This window comes from Taurulus bubalis, assembly GCF_910589615.1.
Source record: "Taurulus bubalis genome assembly, chromosome: 11".
In the NCBI taxonomy this organism is placed as follows: domain Eukaryota; kingdom Metazoa; phylum Chordata; class Actinopteri; order Perciformes; family Cottidae; genus Taurulus; species Taurulus bubalis.
In genome coordinates this window covers 18,279,974-18,298,042 of record NC_136599.1, presented here as the reverse complement: position 1 = coordinate 18,298,042, position 18,069 = coordinate 18,279,974, and the positions used below count along the sequence as shown (strand labels likewise).

At 37.9% G+C, this 18,069-nt stretch overlaps 2 protein-coding genes across 2 annotated transcripts; both read right to left on the bottom strand.

The window, feature by feature from the left end:
* Positions 1–47: 47 nt before the first annotated feature.
* LOC306743328 (taste receptor type 1 member 1-like) lies at positions 48–10,834 on the bottom strand (the record flags this gene model as incomplete). The annotated part of the gene is made up of 6 exons (XM_079225832.1): positions 48–973; positions 3,644–3,764; positions 4,008–4,211; positions 4,411–5,136; positions 5,344–5,641; positions 10,830–10,834. The coding sequence occupies 6 exons, from the start codon at positions 10,832–10,834 to the stop codon at positions 48–50; spliced, it is 2,280 nt and encodes a 759-aa protein (XP_079081958.1).
* rer1 (retention in endoplasmic reticulum sorting receptor 1) lies at positions 9,298–16,473 on the bottom strand. The gene is made up of 8 exons (XM_079226848.1): positions 16,445–16,473; positions 14,651–14,732; positions 13,849–13,953; positions 13,245–13,341; positions 12,532–12,610; positions 11,787–11,922; positions 11,088–11,229; positions 9,298–9,807 (listed from the first exon to the last, which is right to left on the bottom strand). Exons 2-7 carry the CDS (start codon positions 14,729–14,731, stop codon positions 11,140–11,142), a joined length of 588 nt encoding a protein of 195 aa, XP_079082974.1. The 5' UTR covers position 14,732; positions 16,445–16,473; the 3' UTR covers positions 9,298–9,807; positions 11,088–11,139.
* Positions 16,474–18,069: the final 1,596 nt, after the last annotated feature.

The following is an 18,069-nucleotide window of genomic DNA, read 5'->3' as shown; positions in this document are numbered from 1 at the left end:
GCATATCTATTCTTGTGTTTACAGTACACACATTTATTTGAAGCTGGCTAATTGTTTTTGGTATAATTCTGAATGAGACCTTGGAAGTACTCTTGCGTGTTTTTGTATGATTGAAAAAGGATGATGTGACATTTTGGGAGGAAATACCACAACAGAAAGGAGTAGAGACTGGAGAGTACTGCCAGGGCATTAAGTATTTGGATGTACTTGCCATGGTAAAGTAACGTCACAGTGGCAAAGATGACCCAGGTGAGGATCAGCAGGAGCAGGCAGAAGGTTATTGCTTTGGCTTCATTGTAATTTTTAGGAAGGTCTTTTCCCATGTAGGAGAAAATAAAGCAAAGGGTGCACAAAGATAAAAGTAAAACCACAGGACCACAGAGTGCTTTGAAATTAATGTCACAACTGAGTATAATTTTTGTGTCTGGGTACCTAAGTATATCATTGTAGGCCTTGGGAGGGGCAAAAGTATAGCCAAAAAGAAGTAGGAGTGCCTGAGTAACAAATGCCACAGTGATGACCAGCCATTGTCCATGATATTTCATCCACCAAATATGGACCTTGGGGAACTTGGCAGCTATTTTGAAAATATAAACAATTTGAAAAGAGCGCACCACAAAACATGCGAGACAAACCGTGTAAAACAAGAGAAATGGTAAGAACCGTAAGATACAAAAATAATTGGTTGGTTTACCAAAGTAAAAGAACACACTAAGACTACACAAGCTGTGGCAGCCTAAAATTAGGAAGCACATTGGTCCTCCAGCAGATCTGACAACAGGTGTGTTGTAGTTGATGGCAAAGAGAATGGACATGGCAAGTGTGAGGCCCACCAAGACCCAGGCTCCGACCATGATCACTATAGCCCCGATGTCTGTGAATTGGATGTACTCCACCACCCGCAGATTACATGACGTACTTCCTGGTGCAGACCATTCTGTTTCCTTACAGTTGATGCACGTGTAGGGATCCTCTGTTCAACATGAGAGATATAATGTGTCAATAAAGTTGTATGAATATTTGTTTTAGCCTGCTGTATTATCCCAACCTCTTGGGTTGAATCAAATGAAGCAAAAGGGAAATTTTGTCTGCATAACATAAATCCATCATAGGCCAAAACCGTATAGAATAATTTAATGGAGCGTGAGATGTTTGTTCACCTACCTCCTTACATTTCTGTAAAGGGATTTGCTGAATTAAAAATGGATTGTGGTTCAAGCGGCCTGTTGGTGAAATGAGGTTTTGGCTGACAGGACTAAATAGAAAAAATATTTGACAGTTACTACGCCCGCTCAGAGTATCCAGTGTGTAGAGACACCCTACTCTGGTGAAGGCAGGTTAGCCATGCGCTGCCCACACAACTTCCCAGGAGGGAAGATGGAGTCAGCGTCGATTGGATGACAGAAAGCTCACATGCTGCTCACATGTTGCTTCTGTCTCGCTTCCAATGGGGATTCCCAGTAGGCCATACAAAAGTTTAAAAGTCTTAAATTAAATTGATTTGCTCCATCACTTGAACCACTTGCTCAAACTCTAAGAGAACATCAATCTATCTTTCTAATAACTTTCAATGGCACCAGCCATAACATTTTTCTTATATGCTGATCACATTTTATTATATGTTGACAAAGCCCCCACTTCCATTCCTCATATTCTAAGTACCTTTACAGATTTGAGTTCCTTGTTAGGTTATAAAATGAATTGTGCTAAATCAGCACTTTTACCTTTCAATCAATATTTAACACCAAGTTCCCTACCTTCTAATATCCCTATCGTTAAACATTTCAAATACCTTGGCATTGAAATCTTCAAATCCCTAAATGTTGTATTTAGGGATTTGAAGATTTCTTCTCAAAAAACTACTTAGACGTATATAAACGTATTGAATCTGACCTTAACAGGTGGACTCAGAGTTCAAAGTTGTTACAGAATCGGGTTTCAATTGTGAAGATGGATGTTCTACCGAGAGTTCATTTTATCTCCACCACCTACTTATGGGATTAAAACAACCACGAGTTAAGATGTCCACACTACAAAGGCATAAAACTAAAGGTGGTCTTTCAGTTCCAAACTTTAAATATTATTTTTGGTCTTTTGTTTTGAGACCATTCTCAATTTGTTTGAATCCAGAGGCATCGGTATCTTGGAAGCCAATTGAAGAAAATCTTGCCACACCACGCAGGTTAGGGGGGACCTGGTTTATTCCAATCTTCCGCTTAAACAAGCTAAACTCTCACTTGGCCCAATTATATCGTTCAAACTATCAACATGGCGTATAGCTGAAAAAGAGACCAAAACAAATCTCAAATGGCATCGCGATATCTCAATTCAACTGTCTATTACTTACCGGTGGTGTCCCATTTTCTTCATCAACGAGGGCAAGCAAAAAGATACACAAACTAGCAGATATCTTTGATGAGAATAGTTTGAGGTAATTTAATGATATACGTACTACCTATGACATACCTGGCTCATCTTTTTTCTATATCTACAACTAAGATCTTCACTTAAAGCATTTGGGGTACCATGGAATGATGACCCTTTGGGATCACATCACCTGCATTCTATTTTGAATACACAAGGCCAAACCAAGGGATTAGTATCCAAACTTTACTCATTCTTTTCTATATCTTCTTACAAACCCTAACATATTGAACAGGTCTGGGCCAAAGAACTCGAACACATGAAGGAGAATGTGCAGCTGGACTGAGATTATATTTGATATAACTGGAACCTCGAAAAACCCCAACCATCAGCAGATTCACCTACATTTTTTACCGAACCTATTATACACGGAGGAAATATTTTTTAATGAAAATAATTACATCATCAATATGTACCCTTTGTACAGGAGGACTTGTGGTCTCTTTGTGGGGTATGTAAATGTATAATAATATAATACATTCCCTTGTATAATATTTGTAGATGTATGAGGGTGTTGCTAATAGTGGGAGGGGGTTAATTAACACTGTGTGTATGTATGAATGTATGTATGTGTAGGAGCCAAATGAGATCAAACATGGTTCCTAAATATGTACACTGGGTGGCGCTGTTCTGTGTTCCTGGGATTGGCTAGATAATCAATCAGAGCATGATTGACGGCAGGTGTTGGACCCCGGAAAGGGCAAAGGGTTTTGACCGCTTGCATGGTACTATTATGCTTCGAGCAACACAAGGCTAATTGTTGGCATCTAAGGGCCATATTCATGTCCTACCACTGCTGAAAGAAGAATAAACTTATCTTGTACCATACCACCTGTTCGTGGATTATTGAACCGAAGCAAAAGGAATGCAAGGTAACGGAGGCGAAGCAAGAGCGCGTCAACCAGATCAATCCAGATCAATCCAGAGGGAAAAGCACTTCAGTAGCCCAGGTATAGGACAGGGCTCCTTTAATAGTATGTATGTATGTATGTATGTATACATGTATGTATGAGGGTGTGTATGTGCATATTTTTATTTTTATGATTATGTGCATGTGTATCTTTATGTACATGTATTGTACACATCTTTTCTTTATATGCATATCTAGAAAATTAATAAAGATTTGATTAAAAAAAAAGAAGTCTTAAATTGGTTCACATCAAGACCAGAATGACAGCGCTGTTTTTACTCATCTTCTTTCTCATGTAAAATAATTTACCTGTTTTGTTGATATAAGTTCCCTTCTTACAGATGTTACAGTTGAAGCAGCATTTGTGGATTCCATCTGGCTTTTTTGCAGATCCTACATCACATTCTTGGCTACACAGTGAAGAAGGCACCTCCTGTACAAGACAAGTATTTAAAAGACAAGTATGGACAAGTGTGAGATAACACCATGAGGACATGTGACGGTATTAAGGCCTTTTAAAAATTCTAAACGGGTGTTTGTAATATGCAATCAACACTGAACATAACATCTAGATGTCCCCTGCAAATGATTCCTTGCAAAAGTGGGAAAACAAGCAATGTATTTTTAAATTAACATATAGAGTATAAATTCATTGTAATGGAAAACAACTTACTTTTTCCTTTGTGTGCCACTGAATTGTGTTGTTGTTGATGAAGAAATATGTTGAGTGAAAATTATAAAAGCCAATTTCCTCTGCATCACCACTTTGGTTCCAGAAAACTATTGAATAGGATCCATAGTTGGGGTCACCATTCTCATCAAATGTAACACTTTGGTTTAAAAGTGTGAAGTTTGACTTCTTCAGCTCTGCGAGAACCTGATGTGGGAACACAAAGCTCAGACAAATTGCATTTGTGTACAATGAATATGATTAGGTGATTATTCAATAGGTTTTTAGCCTATAGGATTTAAACTTTCAAATAGACTTGATTTTAAGAAGATATTGACAAAAATCAGATGATGAGAACAAATGATATAATCATATAAATGTATTGTTAGATTATATGTATACCTACCATATGTGGGTATACTGTAATATTGCCATTACATCTGCCTGATTCACATTGCAAGGTCTTGTGTAAGGCATGAGCGATGGCATACACAGCAGAATAAACAGGAACGTTAAAAGATGGGTCCACAGCGAGGATTTCTTCTGCACTCAAGCTGCTGCAGTTGCAAACCTGATTACAAAATAGATTTTGTTCTGCATTTTCACAATTCTGCTTTTTGGAAGAAGAGATAAAATCACTGAAACCAGGTATTGTCACTTTTGGCTCAGAAACGCCAATTACAGTTCCAATATTTTTGATTCCTTTCTTTTTGGGGAGCTTCTTGTTTAAGGACCATGCGTCCCCTGCTATCCACACCTTGTTGGTGACATTTAGTTCTATTGCTGACTCAATGAGAGCTTCAGCAGTCCATTCAGGAGCAAAAACAATAATGACACCTATCCTCTGTGCCTCGATCTGTCTGAATATTTGGGAGTGAGCTGTATAATTTTGATTGAGGCCTTTGGTGTATGCCAGGCAAATATCAGTGTCCTTAATCCTCTTTATGAACAAATCCCGGCCATCATTTCCATAATCATCATCAATGTGAAGGAATGCAACCCAGCGCCAGTTGAAGTGTTGCAAAATATGAAATATCACTTCTATGACATCTTTATTGGGAGGCACTGTTCGTAGGAAAGAGGGAAAATTCTGTTTTCTTGAAAAGACCGAACTAGCAGCTCCATAACTGACCTGTCAAGAGAAATGGAAAACAATGATTTTCAGTGACAAATTATCAGACTTAACATTAAAACACATTTTACAATTAATTGATCAGAACATATATATTTTAGGAGTCGTAGAGAAATTGAAATTATTTTTCAATTAAAAATCTGTTGAAATTTTAAAAATTGTATGTGAAGCTGTTTTTGATCCCTTGATGTATCTGAAAAAATGTACCATAGGAATGAGATCCACCATGAACAGTGGGGCTATAGTCAGGGCCTGAGTGCTTGTATAAGTGCCGACCACTGCCATCGCTTTGGACACATTCTTGTGTGGTTCGCCCCAAGGTTGGATCAAGCCGTCGACTGAGAGGAGTTTAAAAATGCCTGGAAAATTCTGTGTATCTGAGCAGTGGTCAAATATATCATAGCCCAGAGATACATTTGGCAGGAGGTTTGTGGAGTTATTGATTTCCTCTACAGAGAATCTCATCAACTGAAACCTCCGATAACTTGACAGAATAAAGGGTTTACTGTGGATAGAGGAAGGAAAGTGAGATAATTTTAGAATTAGTTGCATGATTCACTGCCAGTACAGACACGTACACCTAAAACAAGATTATAATGGAACAAGGACTGAGGTCAATAATGCAGGCTGTTCTTAAACTTTGTTACGAGCTATATCCGTTGACCTAAAAGCAAAGGCAAAACTTGAATGTGTAATCTGTCATTTATTAACACCAAGCGTGCATTATTTTCAACCTCAGAAAATATACAAAAATATCCCTTCAGACATATTGTAAGACTCACCTGGAGCAGTCAACAGGATCTGGTCTGTTTTGTGCAACAGCAGAACTATCATGATGAACATCAAAAAGTCCAGCCAACAAATATTCTCCTTCCAGCTGAAACTCTGAGGCTGGAACAGTACATTGAGCCAAGGCATGCAGACAAGCTTCCAGGAGAAGCAGAGAAACCAAGAAGTGTTTCATTGTGCTAGTTAGCCGACTGTTTACCATCTGATGTGAGCTATGGAATAGGAGAGCATATGAGTTGTCAGAAATGGAGAACAATACACAAATGAGTATGCAAAATCATCCAAGCTGTCCCACTTGTGATAGTGCATTCAACACCTTCACTTACTGTACATCTCATGTGATGTTGCAGCCTTGCTCAAAAATCATTTGTATATTTGTTCCCTCTGAACAATCTACAAAAAGCCAGCCATGGGGTCAAAGGAACTGCCTCCAGAGCTCAGAGACAAAATTGTATCGAGGCACAGATGTGGGGAAACATTTAAAAACATTTCTGCTATATTGAGTGTTCCCAGAAAGGAGCACAGCGACCTCCATAACTCTTAACCTTTTGAGCCCCCATGCCCTTCTAGAGGGTTAGTGAGGTCTGGTCAACAGTCATATGAACCCAAAATGAGTTCTAATACTTGTGTTATTTTATATATTTTTTTTCTGAATTTATTTGTGCAGCATGATATGAGCAAGATTTCCCAAGAATGCCTTTTTTGGAAAGATTAGGACCTAAAGAATCTGATTCTCCAACAACATTACAATAAAACTAAGCATTGGGGTGTAAAGAAGAAGTTTCAGTCAAAAAACGGTGTTTGGTTCAAAAATTAAAAAGTTATAACCTTTATGCCAAAACTTGGTTGGATTGTGGCATGCTGGGTATGCAACTGTGCACACATTTCCGCTTAAAACTTGTGACGCGTTCTAAGAAACCTCCCCCAACCACGGAAGCCGGCGCAGTCGAAAATGTCGAAGGGAGTAGTAGGGGGAAAAACAGTCCGGCCGCATTTTAATTTTTCAGGTACTACACACAAGGATTCTTAATACTTTATTAGACTCCTACACAGTGGCAACCGGCCAATAGAGGGCCATGGGGCCTGGCCCCACCCACCTTGAGCCACCAAAATAAATTATATATATATATATATATATATATATATATATATATATATTGCTAATATTAAATACTATTAATACATTATACAAATTGTTAATATTTGTGTTTTTGAGATATGGAATATACCCAGTAATATTTGTAAAATAGGATATCTGTGCAAAATATATGCTTTTGCTGCTTGTCCTCTCTGCTCATGCACCTCTCAGCTGCCCCGTGCACGTCTCTGCTGCACTGTGCACGTGCTGGGGCCGAATCTCTAGTAAGGCCGAGCTCCTCCTTGTGGCAGCACCCAGTGGCAAGCGAGCGGCAGGCGTCGGTCACTCGTCAGCCGGCCGGCGAGTCTGCGACGTGTCTGCGACGTGTCTGCAGCGACTCTCAGCCAGGCGGCGTGTCTGCGGCGTGTCTGCGCAGGCGTGACGAGTTTGCGACGTGTCTGCGGCGAGTCGCCAATTAACAGCGACAAGCCAGCATCACTCGTCGAGAAGCTGACAAGCTGAGTGGGTGGAGCCACATTTCCAACAGGTCACCTGCCGTAAATCAGTTTTATGATCATAGAATGGAGGACCTGCGTTTTTTTTTTGTATAAATAGGTAGATAGATATGTGTTAATAATATGTGTTAAGATATTTCTGTCTAATACTGATGTACTATATTGAATATTTTTTTGCTACTACTACATTTCACTTCATAATATATTACACTTATATACCATAATATGTATAATGTACCCACCTTTTTTTAAAATATATATATATATATATATATATATATATATATATATATATATATATATATATATATATATTTTACCATGTCATGTCATACTGTTATACCACCATTATGAGACTACTTTGAGACGGCACTGTTGGTCTAAGCTAAACACTGGAATCATTTTTCCACCAGGTAAACCTGAACATGCACACCTCTCTTGAGTGTGACCGTGCTCAGAGAAGTGCCAGTAATTGTCAGACAACTGCAACCATGGTTTACGTGTACCGTGGTTATATCTGGATTCTGGTCCGGCTCAACACCTACTGCTATTAACATTATTATTATTAGTTGTTATTTATTACTATTAGCATTGGAAATACATCTACTGCTTCTATTATCAGTATTATTCTACTATATCCACTGCTGCTGGTATTTTTGGTAGTTGTAACTTTTTCATCATGCCTACTAGTCATTATTAATCATTATCATTATCATTATTAATCATTTCTGTAATATTAATTGAACGTGCTGAAACTCTATGTTGTTCATTCTGTACACATGACAGCTATTGTACTTCCAAAGGTTTCTTCCCTTGTTCTCCCCATTACATGTTTTTTTGGTGGAGTTTTTCCTGAACCGATGTGAGGGTCAAAGGTCAGAGGATGTCGTATGTGTACAGTTTGTAAAGCCCTCTTAGGCAAATTTGTAATTTCTGAATTTGGGCTATAATAACTAATTTGAATTTGATTGAATAATGCCAAGCATCCACACCATTGCTTGACCACACACACCCAACATCAAAGATGTTTTGGAAAGCATATGGTGTGACAAGTTGCCTCATTGCACCACTATTCATGAAGAGCATAGTATCAAAAAAAACATTCAAACCATTTGATGAATAAAAAACATTTTGATGGCAAACGCTTTAATTTGGGGTCAGAATAGTGATGTGTCCTTTTGTGTCGAGTAATCCAGGTAGATTTTGGTGAAGCGCGTATCGAGGCTTGTGTCGATGACGTATGCGGTGACGTTCGAAGCCTCGCGAAAAGTTCTTGTTTTTATAAAAATTAATAAAATGGAGACATCAACACGGAGCTAAGGCTCGAACCACAGAGCCTCGGACTGAAGGACGGGTATTCTAACCACTGACCCACAGTCACATCAGAAGCCACTCCCCAATTTGTTTCCAATTTCACTTTTGACCCCGCCATTATATCATAAAGATAGACACAATATTACAAAGTTAATAATTGATGTATTGGCGTCACAAACATCATTCTTTCAATTCAAAGCTTCACACACCAAAGCCATGGTATCGTTATGATCGCTCTGCCTGTTTTACATTTATTGTCCACTTGTGGCACAGTAGAGCAAATGAAGCCCCATGAAGCTTCGGCCCATGAGCGAACCAATTGGATGGAAAGCTTCAAAGCTTCAGGAAGCTTCATCTCGCCATCACTAGGTCAGAATGACCCCAGGACAACACAAGGGTAAATACAAGTGGAGAAACCTTTGGCTCTGATCTCTATATCTGAAAAATGAGGCAGACACAATGATGTACTGTTTGAAGGGACACAGCCTCTTTAATAGCATTTGGAGTGAAAAAAAAAATACACTTAAGTTGTTAAAATCAAGTTTTTGTTTATAACTGTAGCACAGGAAAACGATAACATGCAGTCTATGAGAAACATTTAATTCATCCAATCTCGAACCCAATTAACCAGTTCTGCTTTCATCAAGTTCAACTGAAATGGATTTAAACACTTGGAAACAGTATGGTGGTTGAAAGAAAAAACTAATAAAAATAATCTCAAAGAAATTTCATATTTTCAAATATATATATATACACAAATCCAACAGACAACCCTTTGAAACAAACTTTTTACAGGAAACTGTTTTGATCCCTTACTACAGTGCTGATCAAAGTTTAATAATGACAGATAATCCCCAGCATTCTGATAAAAATGGAGAAAAACAAATCAACAGGTTTATAGAAAAGAGTGCTCGCCACCCACTTCATCCATTTGTTATAATAAAAGCTCTCAATCTCTGTGTTCTTATGTTTCCTCTGCAAAAGAAAGAGAACAAAAGTTTGCTTGGAATGACTATATTTACCAAAGATTTTCAAAGTAAACACAGATTTTAAAGTATTAAAACAACTAGTCTACATAAATTGAAATCTAGATGGGTAAATGTTTCAAAGAGAAAAGGTCTTCGGGATAGATGTGTAATTGTTTAACTATTATTTCAGATTTAGACCTCGTCATGAATTGGACTTGAATACTGGCTGTGCAATTTGAAGACAAAGTATATTCTGAATAATGATACACATAATGGGCTAACGATCTGATCTGACGTAAAACAAATTAATCTTCTTGCCATATTAAGCTAAATGCGTCCCAAAATAATGCTAAGTAATTTGGTTTATAGATGTGTTCAACGACACAGTATCTCATCTCTAGCAAAGCGCTAAAGTATAAAGAACCAATTTAAGGTAGACCACAGGATACAGGAGACTAGATGGGTTGAGATTAGTGACACTCGCTTTGAACTACGAATTCAATGATGTGGTGGGTAGCTTAAGATACAAGTCAAGTCCCTGTTAATCATCCATAATGATGCTCGCTCCACTCGCTATGCTCGTGAGAATCAGGTAACAAAAATATTGTGTTAGGTGCCAATTCAAGATCAATTTAAATCTAAAAGTATTATAGGCTAATCCTTTCAAGAGATGTTAATAATAATTTTTCCAAGTTTCTGCATGTAGCACAGAGTACTGGCTGAGACACTTGTGACCCAGAGCAGCCGCACAATTTTATCACAAAAGATGAAATGATTCAACTTAAAGACATTGCATTTTCTTCAGCTTCATCTCACACATTTAATCATGTCATGTTTCTAACACTACTGACTTTCAATATATAACATGTTACAAATAAGTAGGTACCAATATATTAATCAAAAGTTGGCAAATTTATTTCACTTGGGAGAGGGATATTTACTGGAATCCCCATCATTGAAAAAAAAGAATCACAAATTTCACGGCAACTTTTTTTCAGTGTGGTTCCTCCTTGGTGACTTTATACTTACCCCATGGGGTTAAAAGGCAAAAGGCAGCACTGAGTCTCACCTACTTCTGAACAATAGCAGACCAATCCTAAAATGAGGATTGAGGTCCTCAAGAAGAAGAAAAAAAACCCTACCCCTAAATAGACAAAGGCAATATTCCCAGACTAATTTGATCCATGCTGGTCATATCCTCATCTGAACCATGGATCAAAATTTTATTTTTCATGTTAATGTCCCGCTTACAAAAAGGTAAATCAATCTCTAACCCTTGTCACTCACCACTAACTGTGGCCGATGAATTTAAAATGAGAAGGAGGGGAAGTGGGAGATTTTAACTAGCAAAAGGTTTTCCTGTTTCGTCCTTGCCTTTGTATGTCCTCTTCCCATGTGTGAAGGGTAGGTATCTGTACTTGACCATATGCTAGAGAAAGTGGGGAAGAAAAAGAGGAGAATTAGCAACAAGTATTTCGAGGATTTGCTTAAACTTTTTTTTTTTTTAAACTTATCCCATGTCGTGGGAATAGAACAAGGATAGCTGGTTTTATCAGGTAGATAAAAAAAGACAAAGGAATTAGTGCTTTACATGATGTATTCAGATATTCAACATTAAACAAATATAAAAAGCTGAACATAACAACCTGTACAATATAATGCATTTGAATAAAATATCCCTTCAAAACATATGACCTTCATGAAGGTTTAAATGTTTATTTTTGGTCAAAGTTTTCATGTTGGAGTCATTTCTACTTTAATTTTTGTATTGCATGCTATAGTCTGGTGTTCCTGACATTATACACAGCTCATTTGCATGGTGCATGATGAAAAGATAGGCTTCTCGACTCGTGCATTTGTCACAACCAAATAGATTTTCTATGTAATCCAAAGCAATGCAGTGTTTGCGTTACATTGACTCCAGCACAGCTGCAGTGTCAACATATGAAGTGCACTTATATGGGTCAGTCACTGTACACTTTTTACCTTGATCTGCCTCTTCATGGTGATGCAGAAGAGCATGATGAAGTACATTACAAGTATAGGCCAGAACACTGGCACATTGAAGGCTTCAAAAAATGTGCAAATCATGGCGATGACGATGCCTTTTGTCGCCGAATGCCTGGCAAGACAAGTAAGATATCCCGAAGTTAAAACAGTCGACCCACATTAGAGGTAGCATAATCAACAACATCCTTAACTCGTAACCAGTCATTTACTGAATGCATGCATATTTCTTAGCATGAAATTCATCCATATAGGAAAATGCAAGTTAAGTGGAAACAAATATTACAAACAACTCACAATGAACACAATGAGGCAGTCAGGCAAGGTTTAACATGAGCTGTATAAAGTACAACACTGAGAAACATTGACTTAATGCTTAACCAGTAGTCTTTTTATTGATACATTTTTTATAATGCTAAAACTGCTCAAAGATGTTAACTCTCCCAGTGAAAGCCTGTCAAGCCAGGCTTACAAGAATCAAATAAGATTTTATATTTAATGTCTCTCGGCATGATCAATGGATGAAGTAGATAATAGTTCAAGCTGAGGCTGCAAGATCACACAGCGTCACAAGCAAATACATTCCAGGTAATTCAAGCCAACAGCTTTGTTTAATTTAAATGAGCTTTGCATGACTTTAAAGTTGACCACAGATCATTTTAAAGGAAATCGATTGCAATCACTCCGTCAGTGACATTGACAGATGGCCATGAGCTAGACTCACCAGAATTTGAATTCAGGCAACCTCCTGATGAAAGGGCGGAACTCCTCGTTTTGCTTGGTGGGAAGGGATGGGCCCTCATCTGCAGGAGAGAGGTTATGGGCGATATGTTGTAGTTATTAAAAAAGTGCAGTCTTCAATAACAACATACAAGCCAAAACATTAAAAACACAATCTAATCAAAGTTATTATTGCGTTCTTGTTTTATTTTTCTAAAGAGACCCAATTACCGTAGAAGGCCAAATAAGGGGAATACACTACTTTAAAAAATTGTTTTTGCTCTCGTGTCTCCGCTCTTAACTTCTGCGAGAGCACGTAGCATAGTGTGGTTGGCACTATGACATTTATTTCCTTGGATGTTCTAACAAGTTGTATGTTGTGGATGCGTGCTCTTCTTTTTTTTGGATCCATACATCTCAACGTTAAAATGTGTTTCACACTTCCAACCAAATACAAAGAATTTCAATTCCTCAGATATATAAATCTACAATAGCCTTTTATTCTGTTTGGACGGCTATACACACACAACACATTAAGAAAGCTTTGGTAACATATTTGACGCTTCATCCCTGTGTTGTGTATGGAAAAGTATTCCAAGTGTTGAATGTGTGAAAGCTAAAAGCCTAAATAGAAAGCCAGTTAACAACCCAATAGGTAACCTACTACAAAGTACACAATTGTCCAAAAACTGATCCGATTTAATTGATTCAACTTGCCTTCGTCAAGCATTGAAGGATCCACTTTTGGCGATAGAAAAGCAATGAACAGGTTGAGATGGTAGATTCCCAAAGCATATGTTACTATATACCAACCCTGAAAGGCAGCATAAGAGACATCATTAGATTGACAGGATTTCTGGACAGCCAGAAATATGAATGTGTACCTTTTTAGTGAAAATTACACACACATACGAGCATAATATGTTCATGAAAACAGAACAGGCAAGTAGGCAAGTTTTCCAAACACTCATAAGACAGGTTGGATACAAAATGAAAAAGATGTACAGCCACTGTCCTCTTGTAGTGTCCTCAAAGCCAATCTTTCACCTTTGGTGAACATCAGCACAAAAAAAAAAACAATGAGCCTTAAATATAATACAATCCAGTACAACAACACCATAAACTAGTAGTTAAATAATTAGTAGAGGGGAAAAAACACTGTACTCTTGACATTTTTTTTGTTTTTTTTTTTGTTTAACATTTGGTTACAATGTTGCTTTTATTACAACTACGTATGACTCTCATGGGCTACATTTGTTTACTTCCCTGGTCAAAGAACGATATAGTAAAGTGGATACCAAAAAAAAGAAACAAAATTTACCTGTAGTATGTACACTCTGATCATGTAGACAGCAGTAAGTAGTAGAGTAGCTCCCCATCGCATTACATGGAATGGCGTTGACTTGTCTAGCCATGACTGATAGACCTATAACCAAAAAACAATAAGTAAGACACAACCTTAAATAAATAAGAAATGCAGAGCCATAGAAAGAGAGTCACTTTCGCTTTGTGGAGATAGAATGACATTAATTACAGTAAATAAATATATAATTTTCTAAGTCTTTCCTAGGCTTCAACGCATGCATTTCTCTACCTGACTGACCGATACAATTGGTTGAATTGGTGGCCACCTTCTCACTTGCAGTTGGGATGATTAATAACACTGGTGCGTACAAAGCTTGAAGACTACTACTACTACTACTGAGTGATTATCTTAAATACAAAAGGAGTACAAAATATGAAACTGAAAGTCAAAGTATTGTTCTGGAATACTGTTCTACTTTTATGCAAATGGTCCTCTAACATTCCAGTATAGAATATTTCTGAAAATAAAATGCCACTGGCATAACAAATGAATTCCATACAAGAGACTTCAATCATCACCAGTCTAATTAATCAAGGTATCAATACAGTGAGTGATTATCAAGGTATCAATTAGCATGGTGAGATAGACTGGTGCATAAACAAAACAGAATAACCTTAATTGGTCTACTCAGGTTTTTTCATATTTCTCAATGTAGTTACACATTATATGCAATCCAGTATTTAGACCAGTGTATAAAATCATTTAATCCCCAATTACATAAAAGATACATTTGTGATCTGAATAGTAGACATTTTACCTGTCCAATCCGTGTGAAAAAGGCAGCAACTACAGATGGTTTCCCATGGATTGACTCCCCAACACTATCCCCTTCTGACATTCTGCCAGCAAAGATGAAAAAGACATTTTGAGTAGTGCTGCGTGGATGTAGATTACTTAGCTAGTATGACTGAAACAGACGTTATGTTAACTAATATGCAAAAGTCTAGCATCTCAAACTCTCAGGTATATTGGCTGGAATTTCAATCAAGTTTGTAAGACAAAAAGGTAGAACCTTTTCTGTAGTTTTTGTGAAGATAAAGGATGCAGGTCAACATGCACTTCACATGTTGTTTAGTGCCTCTTTTTGGCATGTTTTACTTCTGAGCAGGGGCAAGCATGAAATTGATTTATTGTTAAGTACAACAATCATTAATACCATATAATTAACATATGTTGGTAATAATACAATCATAATAAGCATCTGGTGTGAAGAAAATGCTCCTAATAATAGATGCAAAAGTAGAGGACATGAATATTTCTGTATGCACCAGTAGAGGTGTTTTTAAATTCTATACAAACTACGCGCCTGCTTCTTACTTGAGGCACTGACAAATAACCCATCCAGTAAGACTAGTTCAGAAGGCAAAGAGTCTACTGAAATGTGTGATCCTTTCTGTAAATAACCAGCCGTTTGGAGCTGTGAAAAGCAGAATGTGTGTCATGTAGTTAAGTGAGTCCAGATGATGTTTGACAGATAACCTACACATAACCGGTGAAAAATTATATCCATATAGATAACAAACATGGGAGAACTCCGCTCAAACCAACAAGCCAGGTAACACTTTGTGTCACCTACCTTTAACCAACCAGTGGCCACATATTTCGGCTGCTTTTCCTTCGAACTGTTCAGTGATCCATTGATTTAACGAGTAGATCAAACATTTTTTTATGTAACGTTTACTGGTAGCCCCTCTATAACGAAACCAGTAGTTTTGGGTTAAGTTTCAGATATTGTATTGCCACGTTGTATTGTCTAACCGTAGCGATTACAGCGTCGTTTAATGAGGAACTCTGACATACAAAGGTAGCTAAATAAGGTAAGACCGCCTATAGCTGTTCGTGATTGTGGCTACCGTTAGCTGCATAACTAGCAAACAGGCTTCAGCGGTCTGGAAGGCAGCTAATAAGTCATATTGATCACAACAGGCTCTCGTGGAAAACCATAGCCTGGATACGACGGAAACAAAACCTGCAATAACTGTCAAGAAAAAAGAAAAAACGGTTCCTCAATGCCATTATTTTAAAGAAAGAACATTACTCACGTTAGCTTACAAATTACCCATAGAAATAGCTAACTAGTCATCAAGCTAAATGCACATTGCCCTTTGGCCCAAATCACCGCTTTTATGGGTCATGTAGTTTTCGTAAATCTTCAAACAACCCCCATCGGTCCTAAAATTAAAGTATGCGACTACATTTCCCTCAACTCCAGCGAGGCGCCTATCAAAACTTGACAAAAGAAAGTGTAGTTCACGACCCACTGTATTTCCATTGCAATTCATGTTGATCAGGAAACTGTTGAACTACAAGTACCAGCGAGGCCTGCGACAATCTGACAACTCACTTCCGTCGATACAGTAGTACGTTGCCAACGGCTAGCTAGCTAACATTAGCCCAGATATAAATCAAACAACTCCACCAGCCACATCCGCACTCACTGAATGATACAAATGGTTTTGAAATGTGTTTCTTAGTTTCAATACTTGTCTGCGTCTCTTGTTTGTGTTTTGTGCAATTATTGTAAACATAATCAATGACAGTCATTTCTTACCTGATACGGCCGCTGTGTCACTACCCGGCTCTACCTAGCTAGCTAAACTAGCCACTTCTCGCTGTTAACACGTCAGTACTTCCGCGAGGATTCGAGCTCGAGCGAACGGCAGGAAGGGTAGTAGAACCCAGAGCGCATTAAAGAGAGCGCTAATGGCAGGAAGGATAGTAGAACCCAGAGTTATTTAAAGCGAGATGTCTAACTGCAGGATGGCTAGTAGAAACCAGAGCGCGTTAAAGAGAGAGCGCTAACTGCAGGAAAGATAGTAGAACCCAGAGCCCTTTAAAGAGAGACAGAGAGAGCCACGTCATCTCAGTACACTACAATGAAATTATTTTAAAACCTTATGCCATTACATATTGGAGTAACTTTGCTAAGAATATTCTTTAGATACAAGTTTGGTCATTGCCCCACACATATTGTACCACAAATAAGATTAGTGAGGTTTCCCTCAAGACTATACATTCGTGTTACCCTGCAAAGCATGTTCTCAAGAAGTTTAAGAAAGATTTAGATATAAATTGTACCGTATGCACAATTCTGAAATTGTGCCTTTTTTTTTTGCCATTGTCAGTACTGGGAAAATGTCTCCAAATGTAATAGCAATTGTGTGCTTTTTACAAATGAATAGAAACAAACATAGAATAGAATCAAACGAATTTGAAATGTATAGAAAAAAAAGAACAGTAACGGCATGCATTGTCTGTGATATATGTTTGTAATTTCACAATCAGAGTTTGTGCCTTATTGTCCTCTTTTTTATTTTTATTTTATGCTTTTTTTCTGTCTGTCTTTTTCTCTCTCAGCTGTTGCCCCTGGCTTGTTGGTTTGACTGTATTTCAATGTATTTTGCCGTTTGTCACTGACAATTAATGAAATTGTACATGTACAATTATTGAATAATAAATAAATAAATAAAAACTACAATGAATCGTTTTGTTTTCGTTTTTTGTTTTACAGCAATGGAGCATCTCAATAGTTCCCCGAAATTAACAGCGTATACTAGCAGCGGTAAGACGTTGGAAGAAAGATATAATGCTCATTCGAGATGAGCCAGTTCTGCGCAGAATAGATCGCCGGCGATCGGCGCACAATGCATGCCGGTTGTGTCCGACTTGATCCCAAATTGCTCTGACGTCATTCATATCATATGTGATCAACAATAATCTCACGAGAGCGAGGCGGCTGCCAATTTTAAAACCAGGCGCCGCAGTAGCTCTCCACCGACTGCGTGGCTCAGTGCATGATGGGAAACGCCTGGCTGTCCTGTCCCCACATCAGAGAGCTGATTGGCTCTTAGATCTGACAGCAAACACCACGTGTTGTAGAAAATTCTTATTTTATGTGTAGTTGTAATACTTAACGCTGGGTTGTTGACTATTATAATAAATATATATTTACAAACACATGTGAATAAATCCAAATCTGATCTGTAAACTACAAGTAGACTACAGATCGGAACTAACAGGAAGTAATTTATTCTGTGACTTCCTGTGTATACTTTGAAGGCAGCTGAAAACTGTCTTTACTGCAGTTTTTTGTTAACGCCTCCTGTTGCTCCGGCTTGCTCTCGCCGTTTTCTGATTCACCATCTGGTTAAAACACTTTTTACAACATGTATTGTC

Excerpts from the sequence above, each read along its gene's own strand:
- rer1 (XM_079226848.1), bottom strand. The coding sequence starts at position 14,731 with ATGTCAGAAGGGGATAGTGTTGGGGAGTCAATCCATGGGAAACCATCT. Across the intron at positions 12,611-13,244 it reads TCCTTCAATGCTTGACGAAG|ATGAGGGCCCATCCCTTCCC; the intron begins GCAAGTTGAATC and ends TCTCTCCTGCAG. Across the intron at positions 11,923-12,531 it reads TTGCCTGAATTCAAATTCTG|GCATTCGGCGACAAAAGGCA; the intron begins GTGAGTCTAGCT and ends TTGTCTTGCCAG.